This window comes from Schistocerca serialis, chromosome 8 (assembly GCF_023864345.2).
Source record: "Schistocerca serialis cubense isolate TAMUIC-IGC-003099 chromosome 8, iqSchSeri2.2, whole genome shotgun sequence".
Lineage (NCBI taxonomy): Eukaryota > Metazoa > Arthropoda > Insecta > Orthoptera > Acrididae > Schistocerca > Schistocerca serialis.
In genome coordinates, this window is record NC_064645.1 from 22,448,019 (window position 1) to 22,469,203 (window position 21,185).

Below are 21,185 nucleotides of genomic sequence, written 5' to 3' on the forward strand. Positions count from 1 at the left end.
GTCACAGGGTATGCTCAAAGCACCGACAGTAAGAAGAGTCCCTATTCTTGTACTTAAGGCAACATTGTGCCATTTTGAATTTAATTCCGATGCGATTTCTGTGTTTCATCGTCAATGTGAAGGTCCAAGGAATACATTGAACCTGCAGTGGTGTATCGGAAACTAATACTGGTCTCACAGGGAATGCTCAAAGCACCGACGGTAAGTAGAGTCTGTATTCTTGTACTTAAGGCGGCATTGTGCCTTTTGTATTTAATTCCGGTGCGATTTCTGTGTATAATCGTCAATGTTAAGGTCCAAGGAATACATTGAACCTGCGGTGGTGTATCGGAAACTAATACTGGTCTCACAGGGAAAGCTCAAAGCACCGACTGTAAGAGGAGTGTCTATTCTTGTACTTGAGGCGGCATTGTGCCCTTTGTATTTAATTCCGATGCCATTTCTGTGTTTCATCGTCGATGTGAAAGTACAAGGAATACACTGAACCTGCAGTGGTGAATCGGAAACTAATACTGGTCTCACAGGGAATGCTCAAAGCACCGACTGGAAGAAGAGTATCTATTCTTGTACTTAAGGCGGCATTGTGCCTTTTGTATTTAATTCCGATGCGATTTCTGTGTTTCATCGTCAATGTGACGGTCCAAGGAATTCATTGGACCTGCAGTGGTGTATCGGAAACTAATACTGGTCTCAGAGGAAATGCTCAAAACACCGACAGTAAGAAGAGTCTCTATTCTTGTACTTAAGGCGACATTGTTCCTTTTGCATTTAATTCCGATGTAATTTCAGTGTTTCATCGTCAATGTGTATGTCCAAGGAATACATTGAACACTGAGTGGTGTATTGGATACTAATACTGGTCTCACAGGGAATGCTTAAAGCACCGACTGTAAGAAGGTTTCTCTATTCTTGTACCTAAGGCGGCATTGTTGCTTTTGTATTCAATGCCGATGTAATTTCAGTGTTTCATCGTCAATGTGTATGTCCCAGGAATACATTGAATCTGCAGTGGTGTATCGGATACTAATACTGGTCTCACAGGGAATGCTCAAAGCACCGACTGTAAGAAGAGTCTCTATTCTTGTACTTAAGGCTGCATTTTGCGTTTTGTATTTAATTCCGATGCAATTTCTGTGTATAATCGTCAATGTGAAGGTCCAAGGAATACATTGAACCTGCAGTGGTGTATCGGAAACTAATACTGGTCTCACAGGGAATGCTCAAAGCACCGACTATAAGAAGAGTCTCTATTCTTGTACTTAAGGCGGCATTGGGCCTTTTGTATTTAATTCTGATGCGATTTCTGTCTTTCATCGTCAATGTGAAGGTCCAAGGAATACATTGAACTTGCAGTGGTGTATCGGAAACTAATACTGGTCTCACAGGGAATGCTCAAAGCACCGACTGTAAGAAGAGTGTCTATTCTTGTACTTGAGGCGGCATTGTGCTCTTTGTATTTAATTCCGATGCCATTTCTGTGATTCATCGTCGATGTGAAAGTACAAGGAATACACTGAACCTGCAGTGGTGTATCGGAAACTAATACTGGTCTCACAGGGAATGCTCAAAGCACCGACTGTAAGAAGAGTCTCCATTCTTGTACTTAAGGCGGCACTGTGAATTTTGTATTTAATTCCGATGCGATTTCTGTGTATAATCGTCAATGTGAAGGTCCAAGGTATACATTGAACCTGCTGTGGTGAATCGGAAACTAATACTGGTCTCACAGGGAATGCTCAAAGCTCCGACTGTAAGAAGAGTCTCTAATCTTGTACTTAAGGCGGCATTGTGTCTTTTGTATTTAATTCCGATGCGCTTTCTGTGGTTCATCGTCAATGTGAAGATCCAAGGAATACATTGGACCTGCAGTGGTGTATCGGAAACTAATACTGGTCTCAGAGGGAATGCTCAAAACACCGACAGTAAGAAGAGTCTGTATTCTTGTACTTAAGGCGGCATTGTGCCTTTTGTATTTGATTCCGATGCGATTTCTGTGTTTCATCGCCAATGTGAAAGTCCAAGGAACACATTGAACCTGCAGTGGTGTATCGGAAACTAATACTGGTCTCACAGGGAATGCTCAAATCACCGTCTGTAAGAAGAGTGCCTATTCTTTTACTTAAGGCGGCATTATGCCCTTTGTATATAATTCCGATGCCATTTCTGTGTTTCATCATCGATGTGAAAGTCCAAGGAATACACTGAACATGCAGTGGTGTATCGGAAACTAATACTGGTCTCACAGGGAATGCTCAAAGCACCGACTGTAAGAAGAGTCTCTATTCTTGTACTTAAGGCGGCATTGTGCCTTTTGTATTTAATTCCGATGCGATTTCTGTGTGTAATCGTCAATGTGAAGGTCCAAGGAATACATTGTACCTGCAGTGGCGTATCGGAAACTAATACGGGTCGCACAGGTAAGGATCAAAACACAGACTCTAAGAAGTCTCACTCTGCTTGTACTTAAGGCGTCATTGTGCACTTTGTACTTAATTCCGATGTAATTTCAGTGTTTCATCGTCAATGCGTATTTCCAAGAAATACATTGAACCAGCAGTGGTGTATCGGAAACTAATACTGGTGTCACAGGGTATGCTCAAAGCACCGACAGTAAGAAGAGTCCCTAATCTTGTACTTAAGGCGACATTGTTCCTTTTGTATTTAATTCCGATGTAATTTCAGAGTTTCATCGTCAATGTGTATGTCCAAGGGATATATAGAATCTGCAGTGGTGTATCGGATACTAATACTGGTATCACAGATAATGCTCAAAGCACAGACTGTAAGTAGAGTCAGTATTCTTGTACTTAAGGCGGCATTGTGCCTTTTGTATTTAATTCCGATGCGATTTCTGTGTTTCATCGTCAATGTGAAGGTCCAAGGAATACATTGAACCTGCAGTGGTATATCGGAAACTAATACTGGTCTCACAGGGAATGCTCAAAGCACCTACTGTATGAAGAGTCTCTATTCTTGTACTTAAGGCGGCATTGTGCCTTTTGTATTTAATTCCGATGCGATTTCTGTGTATAATCGACAATGTGAAGGTCCAAGGAATACATTGAACCTGCAGTGGTGTATCCCGAAACTAATACTGGTCTCACAGGGAATGCTCAAAGCACCGACTGTAAGAAGAGTCTCTATTCTTGTACTTAAGGCGGCATTGGGCAGTTTGTATTTAATTCCGATGCGATTTCTGTCTTTCATCGCCTATGTGCAGGTCCAAGCAATACTTTGAACCTGCAGTGGTGTATCGGAAACTAATACTGGTCTCACAGGGAATGCTCAAAGCACCGACTGCAAGAAGAGTCTCCATTCGTGTACTTGAGGTGGCATTGTGCCCTTTGTATTTAATTCCGATGCCATTTCTGTGTTTCATCGTCGATGTGAAAGTCCGAGGAATACACTGAACCTGCAGTGGTGTATCAGAAACTAATACTGGTCTCACATGGAATGCTCAAAGCACCGACTGTAAGTAGAGTCTGTATTCTTGTACTTAAGGCGGCATTGTGCCTTTTGTATTTAATTCCGATGCGATTTCCGTGTTTCATCGTCAATGTGAAGGTCCAAGGAATACATTGAACCTGCAGTGGTGTATCGGAAACTAATACTGGTCTCACAATGAATGCTCAAACACCGACTGTAAGAAGAGTCTCTATTCTTGTACTTAAGGCGGCATTGTGCCTTTTGTATTTAATTCCGATGCGATTTCTGTGTGTAATCGTCAATGTGAAGGTCCAAGGAATACATTGAACCTGCAGTGGCGTATCGGAAACTAATACGCGTCACACAGGATAGGATCAAAACACAGACTCTAAGAAGTCTCACTCTGCTTGTACTTAAGGCGTCATTGTGCCCTTTGTATTTAATTCCGATGAAATTTCAGTGTTTCATCGTCAATGTGCAATTCCAAGGAATACATTGAACCTGCAGTGGTGTATCGGAAACTAATACTGGTTTCACAGGGAATGCTCAAAGCACCGACAGTAAGAAGAGTCTCTATTCTTGTACTTAAGGCGGCATTGTTCCTTTTGTATTTAATTCCGATGTAATTTCAGTGTTTCATCGTCAATGTGTATGTCCAAGGAATACATTGAATCTGCAGTGGTGTATCGGATACTAATACTGGTCTCACAGGGAATGGACAAAGCACAGACTGTAAGAAGAGTCTCTATTCTTGTACTTAAGGCGGCATTGTGCCTTTTGTATTTAAATGCAATGCGATATCTGTGTTTCATCGTCAATGCGATGGTACAAGGAATACATTGAACTTGCAGTGGTGTATCGGAAACTAATACTGGTCTCACAGGGAATGCTCAAAGCACCTACTGTAAGTAGAGTCTGTGTTCTTGTAATTAAGGCGGCATTGTGCCTTTTGTATTTATTCCGATGCGATTTCTGTGTTTCATCGTCAATGTGAAGGTCCACGGAATACATTGGATCTGCAGTGGTGTATCGGAAACTAATACTGGTCTCACAGGGAATGCTCAAAGCACCGACTGTAAGAAGAGTCTCTACTCTTGTACTTAAGGCGGCATTGTGCCTTTTGTATTTAATTCCGATGCGATTTCTGTGCATAATCGTCAATGAGAAGGTCCAAGGAATACATTGAACCTGCAGTGGTATATCGGAAACTAATACTGGTCTCACAGGGAATGCTCAAAGCAACGACTGTAAGAAGAATCTATTTGGGTACTTAAGGCGGCACTGGGACTTTCGTATTTAATTCCGATGCGATTTCTGTCTTTCATCGTCAGTGTGTAGGTCCAAGGAATACATTGAACCTGCTGTGGTGTATCGGATACTAATACTGGTCTCACAGGGAATGCTCAAAGCACCAACTGTAAGAAGAGTGTCTACGCTTGTACTTAAGGCGGCATTGTGCCCTTTGTATTTAATTCCGATGCCATTTCTGTGTTTCATCGTCGATGTGAAAGTCCAAGGAATACACTGAACTGGCAGTGGTGTATCGGAAACGAATACTGGTCTCACAGGGAATGCTCAAAGCATCGCCTGTAAGAAGAATCTCTATTCTTGTACTTAAGGCGGCATTGTGCCTTTCGTATTTAATTCCGATGCTATTTCTGTGTATAATCGTCAATGTGACGGTCCGAGGAATATATTGAACATGCAGTGGTGTATCGGAAACTAATACTGGTCTCACAGGGAATGCTCAAAGCACCGACTGTAAGTAGGGTCTGTATTCTTGTACTTAAGGCGACATTGTGCCTTTTGTATTTAATTCCGATGCGATTTGTGTGTTTCATCGTCAATGTGAAGCACCAAGGAATACATTCAACCTGCAGTGGTGTATCGGAAACTAATACTGGTCTCACATGGAATGCTCAAAGCACCGACTGTAAGAAGTGTCTCCATTCTCGTACGTAAGGCGGCATTGTGCCTGTTGTATTTAATTCCAATGCAATTTCTGTGTTTCATCGTCAATTTGAAGGTCCAAGGAATACATTGAACCTAAAGTGGTGTATCGGCAACTAATACTGGTCTCACAGGGAATGCTCAAAGCACCGACTGTAAGAAGAGTTTCAATTCTTGTAGTTAAGGAGGCATTGTGGCTTTTGTATTTAATTCCGATGTAATTTCAGTGTTTCATCGTCAATGTGAATGTCCAAGGAATACATTGAACCTGCAGTGGTGTATCGGAAACTAATATTGGTCTCGCAGGGAATGCTCAAAGCACCGACATCAAGAAGAGTCTCTATTCTTGTACTTAAGGCGACATTGTTCCTTTTGTATTTAATTCCGATGTAATTTCAGTGTTTCATCGTCAATGTGTATGTCCAAGGAATACATTGAATCTGCAGTGGTGTATCGGATACTAAAACTGGTCTCACAGGGAATGCTCAAAGCACCGACTGTAAGAAGAGTCTCTATTTTTGTACTTAAGGCGGCAATGTGACTTTTGTATTTAATTCCGATGGGATTTCTGTGCATAATCGTCAATGTGAAGGTCCAAGGAATACATTGAACCTGCAGTGGTGAATCGGAAAGTAATACTGGTCTCACAGGGAATGCTCAAGACACCGACTGTATGAAGAGTGTCTATTCTTGTACTTAAGGCGGCATTGTGCCCTTTGTATTTAATTCCGATGCCATTTCTGTTTTTCATCGTCGATTTGAAAGTCCAAGGAATACACTGAACCTGCAGTGGTGTATCGGCAACTAATACTGGTCTCACAGGGAATGCTCAAAGCACCGACTGTAAGTAGTATCTCTAGTCTTGTACTTAAGGTGGCATTGTGCCTTTTGGATTTAATTCCGATGCTATTTCTGTGTATAATCGGCAATGTGAAGGTCCAAGGAATATATTGAACCTGAAGTGGTGTATCGGAAACTAATACTGGTCTCACAGGGAATGCTCAAAGCACCGACTGTAAGATGAGTCTCTGTTCTTGTACTTAAGGCGGCATTGGGCCTTTTGTATTTAATTCCGATTCGATTTCTGTGTTTCATCGCCAATGTGAAGGACCGAGGAATACATTGAACCTGCAGTGGTGTATCGGAAACTAATACTGGTCTCACAGGGAATGCTCAAAGCACCGACTGTAAGAAGAGTGTCTATTCTTGTACTTAAGGCGGCATTGTGCCCTTTGTATTTCTTTCCGATGCCATTTCTGTGTTTCATCGTCGATGTGAAAGTCCAAGGAATACACAGAACCTGCAGTGGTGTATCGGAAACTAATACTGGTCTCACAGGGAATGCTCAAAGCACCGACTGTAAGAAGAGTCCCTAGTCTTGTACTTAAGGCGGCATTGTGCCTTTCGTATTTAATTCCGATGCGATTTCTGTGTGCAATCGTCAATGTGTATGTCCAAGGAATACATTGAATCTGCAGTGGTGTATCCGATACTAATACAGGTCTCACAGGGAATGGACAAAGCACAGACTGTAAGAAGAGTCTCTATTCTTGTACTTAAGGCGGCATTGTGCTTTTGGTATTTAATTGCAATGCGATTTCTATGTTTCATCGTCAATGCGATGGTCCATGGAATACATTGAACCTGCAGTGGTGTATCGGAAACTAATACTGGTCTCACAGGGAATGCTCAAAGCACCGACTGTAAGTAGAGTCTGTATTCTTGTACTTAAGGCGGAATTGTGCCTTTTGTATTTATTCCGATGCGATTTCTGTGTTTCATCGTCAATGTGAAGGTCCAAGGAATACATTGGACCTGCAGTGGTGTATCGGAAACTAATACTGGTCTGACAGGGAATGCTCAAAGCACCGACAGTAAGAAGAGTCTCTATTCTTGTACTTAAGGCGGCATTGTGCCTTTTGTATTTAATTCCGATGCGAATTCTGTGTATAATCGTCAATGTGAAGGTATGAGGAATACATTGAACTTATAGTGGTGTACCGGAAACTAATACTGGTCTCACAGGGAATGCTCAAAGCACCGACTGTTAGAAGAGTTTCTTTGCTTCTACTTTAGGCAGCATTGTGCCCTTTGTATTTAATTCCGATGCCATTTCTGTGTTTCATCGTCGATGTGAAAGTCCAAGGAATACACTGAACCTGCAGTGGTGTATCGGAAACTAATACTGGTCTCACAGGGAATGCTCAAAGCACCGACTGTAAGAAGAATCTCTATTCTTGTACTTAAGGCGGCATTGTGCCTTTCGTATTTAATTCCGATGCTATTTCTGTGTATAATCGTCAATGTAAAGGTCCAAGGAATACATTGAACCTGCAGTGGTGTATCGGAAACTAATACTGGTCTCACAGGGAATGCTCCAAGCACCTACTGTAAGAAGAGTCTCCATTCTTGTACGTAAGGCGGCATTGTGCCTGTTGTATTTAATTCCAATGCAACTTCTGTGTTTCATCGTCAATGTGAAGGTCCAAGGAATACCTTGAACATAAAGTGGTGTATCGGAAACTAATACTGGTCTCACAGGGAATGCTCAAAGCACCGACTGTAAGAAGAGTTTCTATTCGTGTAGTTAAGGAGGCATTGTGGCTTTTGTATTTAATTCCGATGTAATATCAGTGTTTCATCGTCAATGTGTATGTCCAAGGAATACATTGAACCAGCAGTGGTGTTCGGAAACAAATACTGGTCTCACAGGGAATGCTCAAAGCACCGACTGTAAGAAGAGTCTCTATTTTTGTACTTAAGGCGGCATTGTGCCTTTTGTATTTAATTCCGATGCGATTTCTGTGTGTAATCGTTAATGTGAAGGTGCAAGGAATACATTGAACCTGCAGTGGTGTATCGGAAACTAATACTGGCCTCACAGGGTATGCTCAAAGCACCGACTGTATGAAGAGTGTCTATTCTTGTACTTAAGGCGGCATTGTGCCCTTTGTGTTTAATTCCGATGCCACTTCTGTGTTTCATCGTCAATGTGTATTTCCAAGGAATACATTGAACCTGCAGTGGTGAATCGGAAACTAATACTGGTCTCACAGGGAATGCTCAAAGCACCGACCGTAAGAAGAATCTCTATTCTTGTACTTAAGCGGCATTGTGCCTTTTGTATTTAATTCCGATGCGATTTCTGTGTATAATCTTCAATGTGAAGGTCCAAGGAATACATTGAACCTAAAGTGGTGTATCGGAAACTAATACTGGTCTCACAGGAATGCTCAAAGCACCGACTGTAACAAGAGTGTCTATGCTTGTAGTTAAGGCGGCATTGTGCCCTTTGTGTTCAATTCCGATGCCATTTCTGTGTTTCATCGTCGATGTGAAAGTCCAAGGAATACACTGAACCTGCAGTGGTGTATCGGAAACTAATACTGGTCTCACAGGGAATGCTCAAAGCACCGACTGTAAGAAGAGTCTCTATTCTTGTACTTATGGCGGCATTGGGCCTATTGTATTTAATTCCGATGCGATTTCTGTGTTTCATCGTCAATGTGAAGGTCCGAGGAATACATTGAACCTGCAGTTGTGTATCGGAAACCAATACTGGTCTCACAGTGAATGCTCAAAGCACCGACTGTAAGTAGAGTCTGTATTCTTGTACTTAAGGTGGCATTGTGCCTATTCTATTTAATTCCGATTTGATTTGTGTGTTTCATCTTCAATGTGAAGCTCCAAGGAATACATTCAACCTGCAGTGGTGTATCGGAAACTAATACTGGTCTCACAGGGAATGCTCAAAGTACCCACTGTAAGTAGAATCTCTATTCTTGTACTTAAGGCGGCATTGGGCCTTTTGTATTGAATTCCGATGCGATTTCTGTCATTCATCGTCAATGTGAAGGTCCAAGGAATACATTGAAACTGCAGTGGTGTATCGGAATGTAATACTGGTCTCACAGGGAATGCTCAAAGCACCGACTGAAGAAGAGTGTCTATTCTTGTATTTAAGGCGGCATTGTGCCCTTTGTATTTAATTCCGATGCCATTTCTGTGTTTCATCGTCGATGTGTAAGTCCGAGGAATACACTGTACCTGCAGTGGTGTATCGAAAACTAATACTAGATTCACAGGGAATGCTCAAAGCACCGACTGTAAGAAGAGTCTCTAATCTTGTACTTAAGGCGGCATTGTGCCTTTCGTATTTAATTCCGATGCGATTTCTGTGTGTAATCGTCAATGTGTATGTCCGAGGAATACATTGAACCTGCAGTGGTGTATCCGATACTAATACTGGCCTCACAGGGAATGGACAAAGCACAGACTGTAAGAAGAGTATCTATTCTTGTACTTAAGGCGGCATTGTGCCTTTGGTATTTAATTGCAATGCGATTTCTGTGTTTCATCGTCAATGCGATGGTCCATGGAATACATTGAACCTGCAGTGGTGTATCGGATACTAATACTGGTCTCACAGGGAATGGACAAAGCACAGACGGTAAGAAGAGTCTCTATTCTTGTACTTAAGGCGGCATTGCGCCTTTTGTATTTAATTCCGATGCGATTTCTGTGTATAATCGTCAATGTGAAGGTATAAGGAATACATTGAACCTAAAGTGTTGTATCGGAAACTAATACTGGTCTCACAGGGAATTCTCAAAGCACCGACTGTAAGTAGAGTCTGTATTCTTGTACTTAAGGCGGCATTGTGCCTTTTGTATTTAATTCCGATGTGCTTTGTGTGTTTCATCGTCAATGTGAAGCTCCAAGGAATAATTTCAACCTGCAGTCGTGTATCGGAAACTAATACTGGTCTCACAAGGAATGCTCAAAGCAACGACTGTAAGAAGAGTCTCCATTCTTGTACGTAAGGCTGCATTGTGCCTTTTGTATTTAATTCCGATGCCATTTCTGTGTTTCATCGTCAATGTGTAATTCCACGGAATACATTGAACCTGCAGTGGTGTATCGGAAACTAATACTGGTCTCACAGGGAATGCTCAAAGCACCGACAGTAAGAAGACTCTCTATTCTTGTAATTAAGGCGGCATTGTTCCCTTTGTATTTAATTCCGATGTAATTTCAGTATTTCATCGTCAATGTGTATGTCCAAGGAATACACTGAACCTGCAGTGGTGTATCGGAAACTAATACTGGTCTCACAGGGAATGCTCAAAGCACCGACTGTACGAAGAATCTCTATTCTTGTACTTAAGGAGGCATGGTGCCTTTCGTATTTAATTCCGATGCTATTTCTGTGTATAATCGTCAATGTGAAGGTCCAAGGAATACATTGAACCTGCAGTGGTGTATCGGAAACTAATACTGGTCTCACAGGGAATGCTCAAAGCCCCGACTGTAAGAAGAGTCTCTATTCTTGTACTTATGGCGGCATGGTGCCTTTCGTATTTAATTCCGATGCCATTTCTGTGTATAATCGTCAATGTGAAGGTCCAAGGAATCCATTGAATCTGCAGTGGTGTATCGGAAACTAATATTGGTCTTACAGGGAATGCTCAAAGCACCGACTGTAAGTAGAGACCGTATTCTTGTACTTAAGGCCGAATTGTGCCTTTTGTATTTATTCCGATGCGATTTCTGTGTTTCATCGTCAATGTGAAGGTCCAAGGAATACATTGGACCTGCAGTGGTGTATCGGAAACTAATACTGGTCAGACAGGGAATGCTCAAAGCACCGACAGTAAGAAGAGTCTCTATTCTACTACTTAAGGCGGCATTGTGCCTTTTGTATTTAATTCCGATGCGATTTCTGTGTATAATCGTCAATGTGAAGGTATAAGGAATACATTGAACCTAAAGTGTTGTATCGGAAACTAATACTGGTCTCACAGGGAATTCTCAAAGCACCGACTGTAAGTAGAGTCTGTATTCTTGTACTTAAGGCGGCATTGTGCCTTTTGTATTTAATTCCGATGTGATTTGTGTGTTTCATCGTCAATGTGAAGCTCCAAGGAATAATTTCAACCTGCAGTCGTGTATCGGAAACTAATACTGGTTTCACAAGGAATGCTCAAAGCATCGACTGTTAGAAGAGTCTCCATTCTTGTACGTAAGGCGGCATTGTGCCTTTTGTATTTAATTCCGATGCTATTTCTGTGTATAATCGTCAATGTGAAGGTCCAAAGAATACATTGAACCTGCAGTGGTGTATCGGATACTAATACTGGTCTCACAGGGAATGCTCAAAGCACCGACTGTAAGAAGAGTCTCTATTCTTGTACTTATATCGGCATTGGGCCTTTTGTATTTAGTTCCGAAACGATTTCTGTGTTTCATCATCAATGTGAAGGCCCGAGGAATACATTGAACCTGCAGTGGTGTATCGGAAACTAATACTGGTCTCACAGGGAATGCTCAAAGCACCGACTGTATGAAGAGTGTCTATTCTTGTACCTAAGGCGGCATTGTGCCCTTTGTATTTAATTCCGATGCCATTTCTGTGTTTCATCGTCAATGTGTAATTCCAAGGAATACATTGAAACTGCAGTGGTGAATCGGAAACCAATACTGGTCTCACAGGGAATGCTCAAAGCACCGACAGTAAGAAGACTCTCTATTCTTGTACTTAAGGCGGCATTGTCCCCTTTGTATTTAATTCCGATGTAATTTCAGTGTTTCATCGTCAATGTGTATGTCCAAGGAATACATTGAATCTGCAGTGGTGTATCGGATACTAATACTGGTCTCACAGGGAATGGACAAAGCACAGACTGTAAGAAGAGTCTCTATTCTTGTACTTAAGGCGGCATTGCGCCTTTTGTATTTAATTGCAATGCGATTTCTGTGTTTCATCGTCAGTGCGATGGTCCAAGGAATACATTGAACCTGCAGTGGTGTATCGGAAACTAATACTGGTCTCACAGGGAATGCTCAAAGCACCGACTGAAAGTAGAGCCTGTATTCTTGCACTTAAGGCGGCATTGTGCCATTTGTATTTATTCCGATGCGATTTCTGTGTTTCATCGTCAATGTGAAGGTCCAAGGAATACATGGGACCTGCAGTGGTGTATCGGAAACTAATACTGGTCTCAAAGGGAATGCTCAAAGCACCGACCGTAAGAAGAGTCTCTATCCTTGTACTTAAGGCGGCATTGTGCCTTTTGTATTGAATTCCGATGCGATTTCTGTGTATAATCTTGAATGTGAAGGTCCAAGGTATGCATTGAACCTGCAGTGGTAAATCGGAATCTAATACTGGTCTCACAGGGAATGCTCAAAGCACCGGCTGTAAGAAGAGTCTCTATTCTTGTACTTATGGCGGCACTGGGCCTATTGTATTTAATTCCGATGCGATTTCTGTGTTTCATCGACAATGTGAAGGTCCGAGGAGTACATTGAACCTGCAGTTGTGTATCGGAAACTAATACTGGTCTCACAGGGAATGCTCAAAGCACCGACTGTAAGTAGAGTCTTATTCTTGTACTTAAGGCGGCATTGTGCCTTTGTATTTAATTCCGATGCGATTTGTGTGTTTCATCTTCAGTGTGAAGCTCCAAGGAATACATTCTACCTGCAGTGGTGTATCGGAAACTAATACTGGTCTCACAGGGAATGCTCAAAGCACCGACTGTATGAAGAGTGTCTATTCTTGTACTTAAGGTGGCATTGTGCCCTTTGAATTTAATTCCGATGCCATTTCTGTTTTTCATCGTCGATGTGAAAGTCCAAGGAATACACTGATCCTGCAGTGGTGTATCGGCAACTAATACTGGTCTCACAGGGAATGCTCAAAGCACCAACTGTAAGTAGAATCTCTATTCCTGTACTTAAGGCGGCATTGTGCCTTTTGGATTAAATTCCGATGCTATTTCTGTGTATAATCGGCAATGTGAAGGTCCAAGGAATATATTGTATCGGAAACAAATACTGGTCTCACAGGGAAAGCTCAAAGCACCGACTGTAAGAAGAGTGTCTATGCTTGTACTTAAGGTGGCATTGTGCCCTTTGTGTTCAATTCCGATGCCATTTCTGTGTTTCATCGTCGATGTGAAAGTCCAAGGAATACACTGAACCTGCAGTGGTTTATCGGAAACTAATACTGGTCTCACAGGGAATGCTCAAAGCACCGACTGTAAGAAGAATCTCTATTCTTGTACTTAAGGCGGCATGGTGCCTTTCGTATTTAATTCCGATGCTATTTCTGTGTATAATCGTCAATGTGAAGGTCCAAGGAATACATTGAACCTGCAGTGGTGTATCGGAAGCTAATACTGGTCTCACAGGGAATGCTCAAAGCACCGACTATAAGAAGAGTCTCTATTCTTGTACTTATGGCGGCATTGGGCCTATTGTATTTAATTCCGATGCGATTTCTGTGTTTCATCGTCAATGTGAAGGTCCGAGGAGTACATTGAACCTGCAGTTGTGTATCGGAAACTAATACTGGTCTCACAGGGAATGCTCAAAGCACCGACTGTAAGTAGAGTCTGTATTCTTGTACTTAATGCGGCATTGTGCCTTTGTATTTAATTCCGATGCGATTTGTGTGTTTCATCTTCAGTGTGAAGCTCCAAGGAATACATTCAACCTGCAGTGGTGTATCGGAAACTAATACTGGTCTCACAGGGAATGCTCAAATCACCGACTGTATGAAGAGTGTCTATTCTTGTACTTAAGGTGGCATTGTGCCCTTTGAATTTAATTCCGATGCCATTTCTGTTTTTCGTCGTCGATGTGAAAGTCCAAGGAATACACTGAACCTGCAGTGGTGTATCGGCAACTAATACTGGTCTCACTGGGAATGCTCGAAGCACCGACTGTAAGAAGAGTGTCTATTCTTGTACTTAAGGCGGCATTGTGGCCTTTGTATTTATTTCCGATGCCATTTCTGTGTTTCATCGTCGATGTGAGAGTCCAAAGAATACACTGAACCTGCAGTGGTGTATCGGAAACTAATACTAGTCTCACAGGGAATGCTCAAAGCACCGACTGTAAGAAGAGTCCCTAGTCTTGTACTGAAGGCGGCGTTGTGCCTTTGGTAATTAATTGCAATGCGATTTCTGTGTTTCATCGTCAATGGGATGGTCCATGGAATACATTGAACCTGCAGTGGTGTATCGGAAACAAATACTGGTCTCACAGGGAATGCTCAAAGCACTGACTGTAAGTAGAGTCTGTATTCTTGTACTTAAGGCGGAATTGTGCCTTTTGTATTTATTCCGATGTGATTTCTGTGTTTCATCGTCAATGTGAAGGTCCAAGGAATACATTGGGCCTGCAGTGGTGTAACGGAAACTAATACTGGTCTTACAGGGAATGCTCAAAGCACCGACAGAAAGAAGAGTCTCTATTCTTGTACTTAAGGCGGCATTGTGCCTTTTGTATTTAATTCCGATGCGATTTCTGTGTATAATCGTCAAAATGAAGGTATAAGGAATACATTGAACCTAAAGTGGTGTATCGGAAACTAATACTGGTCTCACAGGGAATGCTCAAAGCACCGACTGTAAGAAGAGTTTCTATGCTTCTACTTAAGGCGGCATTGTGCCCTTTGTATTTCTTTCCGATGCCATTTCTGTGTTTCATCGTCGATGTGAAAGTCCATGGAATACACTGAACCTGCAGTGGTGTATCGGAAACTAATACTGGTCTCACAGGGAATGCTAAAAGCACCGACTGTAAGAAGAATCTTTATTCTTGTACTTAAGGTGGCATTGTGCCTTTCGTATTTAATTCCTGTTGTGTCGGTAGCTGGGCCGACACCGTGAAGTTGATATGGCTGAAAATGAACGCTAGACTAACGCTGTAGCCGATAGGGCACGCAAGGCTAACGCCGACGGGCGTGAAGTCTGGAACATGAGAACTTATAAATGAATAAGAAGAAAAGTATGTAGATGCTTATTACTTATCTTTTAATTAGTCCTTGGAATACATCTCTCTTGAATACTCGTAAGCTATAGGCACGGATACAAATGGCGCCTTGCTAGTTCGTAGCCATTAACTTAGCTGATGGCTATTCTGTCTCTCGGCTAATGAGAGAGAAAGGCTTCGTACATCTGGTCGGTAGCTAGGTTCTCGTACAACTGGGCGGTAGCTAGGTTCTCGTACAACTGGGGCGAGTGCTCTCTCGTATCACGAGACCTGCCTTGGTGGTGGCTCTAGGTCTGCGATTACACAGTGGCGACACGCGGGTCCGACATGTACTAAATGGACCGCGGCCGATTTAAGCTACCACCTAGCAAGTGTGGTGTCTGGCGGTGACACCACATTCCTCCCCCGCAAATCGGCGAACGGTCGTGTGATAAGGCTTCCGCCCGCCGTGGGGAGGACCACATGTTGACGTATGCGAGGAGGTGGGGAGCCTAACAACAGGCGAGGCTGTGCCACCCGCACCCGGCCATTCGGTCCGAGGGGAGCTAGGAAACGCCTGAAAAACTAGTCCAGGGTGCACGTCAACATGCGGTGTATGCGCCCGTAAAGAGAGAGGAGGGACCGAATGATCAACCTCCATTGCGTCGGGGTAGCCGACGCGCGATGACGTCTTGTGGTCCGGAGCGGGCGGGAGTTCCATGGCGGAGGACAGCTGGTCACGGGAAGCGATCGGCGGCGCGTGACCCTGGGAGGCGCTTGGCGGCTGCAACGAAGCGTCGAATGCGGGCGGCGCCGGCGGGAGAACAAGCGGCGGCGGCGGCGGCTGCTGCTGCTGCGGCGGCGCGTCGCCATGGGGCAAAATGGAAGGCATCGTCGGTAACACCTGGGGATGAGGCGAGCCAGTAGTTGGGTCCCCAGGGCGCTGACCGGACGGCACCGTCGCTGAAAGCAGACGGGGAGCGGCAGAACCCGAGAGACGACAGAGGCGCAGCTGATTGAGATGCCGACGCACCTCACCAGAGGCCCCCAAAACCAAGTACATCGCGCGGCCGAGGCAGCGAAGAATGCGCCCTGCGAGCCAACGCCGTGAACCTCGATAGTTGCGATAAAATACAACGTCGCCTGGAGCAAAAGCAGGAGTCTGCCGCTGCACAGGAACCTGATGCGGCGGATGCAGCAAAGACATCAAGGTGCGATGAGGACGACCGTGGAGCAACTCGGCCGGCGAGCGACCATCTCGGGGCTGAGAGCGATACGAAGACAAAAAGAGCAACAATGCGTCCTCCCGAGAATGCGACTCTTTCAATTTCAACATCTGTGACTTGAAAGTCCGGACCAATCGTTCAGCGGCACCGTTGGACTGAGGCGAAAACGGCGCGGATGTCAGATGTTGAATACCATTGGCCTGGCAGAATGACTGAAATTCTGCGGACATGAATTGTGGGCCATTGTCGGAAACAATAGTCTGCGGAAGACCTTCAATGCAAAAGATAGCAGACAACGCTTGGATGGTGGCGGAGGACGTCGTGGAAGACATCCGGACAACAAAAGGAAAATTACTGAAGGCATCGACCAGAACCAACCATCGAGCATTCCAGAATGGACCAGCAAAATCAATGTGCAAGCGTTGCCAAGGGGAAGTGGCTTTTGGCCACGCAAAGACTTTCCGCGGCGGTGCGGATTGTTGTTCGGCACACGCCGGGCACGAAGAACACATATTCGTAATCGCAGCATCGATTCCGAACCAAGTACAGTGCTGACGAGCAAGTTGTTTCGTTCGCACTATACCCCAATGTCCTTGGTGAAGAAGCCGTAAAACAGAGGACTGTAACGAACGTGGGACCACGACTCTGGACTGATCATTATCAGAACGCAACAACAAAACGCCACGTCGAACAAAAAGTCTCTCCTTGTGAGCAAAAAATCGGCGAACCAACGGATCCTCGATCCGAGACTTTGACAAAGGCCATTGCGTAGTAACAAAACGTAAAACAGTAGCAAGGACAGGGTCAGCAGCTGTGGCTGTAGCGACACGACGAAAATCAATCGGAAACGATTCGACCACTTCATCGGTTTCCGAATCAATGAACATGCAAGCAAGTTCGGAAGAATCGAATGCTTTATCCTCAGCAACAGGCAAACGGGACAACGCATCGGCGTTTCCGTGCTTAGCAGTGGACCGATACAAGATATCGTAGCGGTACTGCGAGAGGAAAATAGACCAGCGAATGAATTTCTGCGCTGTACGTGGAGGTACAGGCTTGGTCGGATGAAAAAGCGATGTCAAAGGTTTGTGGTCTGTGATGATGGTAAAGTGACGACCATACAAGAAATCATGGAACTTAGTAACACCAAACACGAGAGCCAAAGCTTCTTTCTCTATCTGTGAATAATTTCTTTGCGCAGACGAGAGCAATTTGGACGCAAAGGCAATAGGGCGATCATGGGAGCCAACTTTGTGCGCAAGCACAGCACCGATCCCGAAATCCGATGCATCTACCATCAACAAAAGGGGTTTCTGGGGATCGAATGGCGTAAGGCAAGTATTAGAAAGCAACGCCGATTTCAACTGGCGAAAGGCGCGTTCGCATTCCGTCGTCCAGAGAAACGGAACACCTTTACGGCGTAAGCGATGAAGCGGAGCTGAAATGGAAGAGGCATTGCGCACAAATTTATTGTAATAATTAATTTTACCTAACACACTCTGTAGCTGTTTCATATTTTGAGGGGAAGGCAATTCTTGTATGGCACGGAGGTGCTCTGGACTCGGATGTATGCCTTGGGCATTAATGACATGTCCCAGGTATGGTAAGTCACGAGCAAAAAACACACATTTGTCCTTCCTCAAGCGAAGACCATTTTGCCGCAAGACCTGAAATAATGTTCGTAAGTTCGCAAGATGATCTTCTTCTGTCTGTCCGGAGATCACTATATCGTCCAGATAGTTTGCTGCAGTAGGGACCGACGCACAAATAGTTTGTAAATATTGCTGAAACAAGGCAGGGGCGGATGCACACCCGAATGGCAGTCTTTTGAAGCGGTGCAATCCAAGATGCGTGTTAACCACCAATACGCGCTGGGATTCGTCGTCCACCGGTATTTGCAAGTACGCATCGGCTAGGTCCAACTTTGAAAAATATTTTCCCGGGCACAGTTTAGCAAAAAGATCTTCCGGGCGGGGCAAAGGAAAAGTAGCAGTCACTAGCTGTGGATTCACTGTGGCCTTGAAGTCCACGCAAAGTCTCAATTTTCCGGAAGGTTTTGGCAAAATTACTAAGGGTGAGGCCCAGAGAGAAGCTTGCACACGTTCAATTACACCCTGTGATTCGAGATCGTGTAACGTTCTTGCGACCTCATCACGCAATGCGTGGGGAACATTGCGCGCCCTGAAAAATTTCGGTTGCGCGTTTACCTTCAGTTCTAAATGTGCTTCATAGTTTTTAGCGCAACCTAAGCCCGGTGCAAAAATGTCTGCAAATTCGTCACACAGCCGAGAAACACTGTCTGTAGGCACAGTCCGATTCACTGATAGGACCTGATTTACAATAGACATGTTAAACAACTGAAACAAGTCTAGACCAAACAAGTTCACTGCAGAAGAAGAACGAAGAACGTAAAATGACACAAGTTTTGTTTGTCCCTTGTATGTTGCAAGAAGGCTGCACTGTCCTAACACAGGAATTTTCTGTCCGGAATATGTAGTTAGCTTAACATGTGCGGAACGCAACGGAGGTTTGCCCAGTTGTTTGTACGTGTCGTGATTGAGCAATGAAACTGCAGCTCCGGTATCGAGCTGGAATGGTATAACTTTGCCTTCAAAGTCTAAGTCCACAAAAAGTTTATTGTCCTGCTGACGACAAGAGCGACTGTTTTGTGCAATTGGAACAGACACTGGTACAGAATCACTTGCTAATTGACGTGATTTCCGGCGACGTCGACGCACAGTTTTTGTGGGACGAACACAGTTACTGTGAGAGAAAGTGTCACTGGACGAAGCGGAATTAACGACATGAATGTCCATAAGCGAAGGTCCACGAGCCTGAGTGTCCTTGGTACGATTCCGGCGCGAAGCAAAGGGCCTGGAATGATTGTGATTGTCGGATCTGAGCTTTTTCTGGCAAACACTTTGAACATGTCCTTTCTTATTGCAGAAAAAGCAAATAGCTTGGCGTGACGGGCAATGTTCACGCGAATGTCTAGTAGCACACCGCGGGCATGATTTCACTACATTTGTGGGCTGGCGCGGCACACGTGGCATAGCGCGCGGCGGCAGCTGCGTTTGTTTGTGCGATGGCAGTTGTGCGGGCGTTCGCGAGGCCCGGTTACCGGGCCGCGCAGCGCGTCCAGCGGGCCGGTTAATGTTACACACGGCTGGCGAAGTTTCAAAAGATTCCTGAGCACAGTCAAGTGTGTCCTGTCTATCCAATATGTCTATCACTTGTTGAAGGGAGGGATTAACTAGTTTCAAAATTTGCTCCCGTATGCGAACATCAGAAACGTTCTGTGCAATTGCATCACGCACCATTGTATCTGAATAAGAAAGACCACAGTCACATTCAAAAGCACAGTCCCTAGTAAGTCCTTGCAATGTTGCTACCCACTCCTTATTAGTTTGACCGGCCGTACGTTTTGTACAAAAGAACGTATACCGTTTTGCAACCACATTAACTGTTTCTTTGAAATAGGCATCTAATGCAGACAAAATTTCCTCGTAGGACAGAGTTGCTACGTCGCGTCGGGGAAACAATTTCACTATCACACGGTATGTGGACACACCGACACACGAAAGCAAAAACGGCTGCCGCTCATTACCTGGAATTCTGTAGGCAGCAAGGTGGAAGTTGAACTGGCGAGACCACTCTTGCCACGTCTCATCGGCTGCCACGTATGGTCGAAAGGGAGGTGCAACAGCGTTTAGTGGCAGCGGTAGCGAAGAAGCGGCGGCGGCCGCATCGGTTTGAATGGTACGTTGACCCTGGACGAGCTGTCCAAGGGCATCCAGTAACGCCTGCGTCTGCTGATTCTGCAAGCGATAAAATTCGGACAGTACATCTGGAGAATGTGGCGAAGCCATGACACAATTAAATGTAAGCAATCAGAACACTTTAAATCGTCGCCAATGTTGTGTCGGTAGCTGGGCCGACACCGTGAAGTTGATATGGCTGAAAATGAACGCTAGACTAACGCTGTAGTCGATAGGGCACGCAAGGCTAACGCCGACGGGCGTGAAGTCTGGAACATGAGAACTTATAAATGAATAAGAAGAAAAGTATGTAGATGCTTATTACTTATCTTTTAATTAGTCCTTGGAATACATCTCTCTTGAATACTCGTAAGCTATAGGCACGGATACAAATGGCGCCTTGCTAGTTCGTAGCCATTAACTTAGCTGATGGCTATTCTGTCTCTCGGCTAATGAGAGAGAAAGGCTTCGTACATCTGGTCGGTAGCTAGGTTCTCGTACAACTGGGCGGTAGCTAGGTTCTCGTACAACTGGGGCGAGTGCTCTCTCGTATCACGAGACCTGCCTTGGTGGTGGCGCTAGGTCTGCGATTACACAGTGGCGACACGCGGGTCCGACATGTACTAAATGGACCGCGGCCGATTTAAGCTACCACCTAGCAAGTGTGGTGTCTGGCGGTGACACCACAATTCCGATGCTATTTCTGTGTATAATCGTCAATGTGAAGGTCCAAGGAATACATTGAACCTGCAGTGGTGTATCGGAAACTAATACTGGTCTCACAGGGAATGCTGAAAGCACCGACTGTATGAAGAGTCTCTATTCTTGTACTTATGGCGGCATTGGGCCTATTGTATTTAATTCCGATGCGATTTCTGTGTTTCATCGTCAATGTGAAGGTCCGAGAAATACATTGAACCTGCAGTAGTGTATCGGAAACTAATACTGGTCTCACAGGGAATGCTCAAAGCACCGACTGTAAGTAGAGTCTGTATTCTTGCACTTAAGGCTGCATTGTGCCTTTTCTATTTAAATCCGATGTGATTTGTGTGTTTCATCGTCA

General features: G+C 44.4%; 1 protein-coding gene across 1 annotated transcript in view; it reads right to left on the minus strand.

Annotated features, from left to right (window-relative positions):
• The window catches only part of LOC126416530 (uncharacterized protein K02A2.6-like), an 88,856-nt gene extending 71,058 nt beyond the window's left edge, over positions 1 to 17,798 (minus strand). The window contains exon 1 of the mRNA XM_050084277.1: positions 16,636 to 17,798. Within this exon, the coding sequence (XP_049940234.1) occupies positions 16,636 to 17,662 (1,027 nt within the window). The 5' untranslated portion in view covers positions 17,663 to 17,798. The remainder of the gene's footprint in view (positions 1 to 16,635) is intronic.
• Positions 17,799 to 21,185: the final 3,387 nt, after the last annotated feature.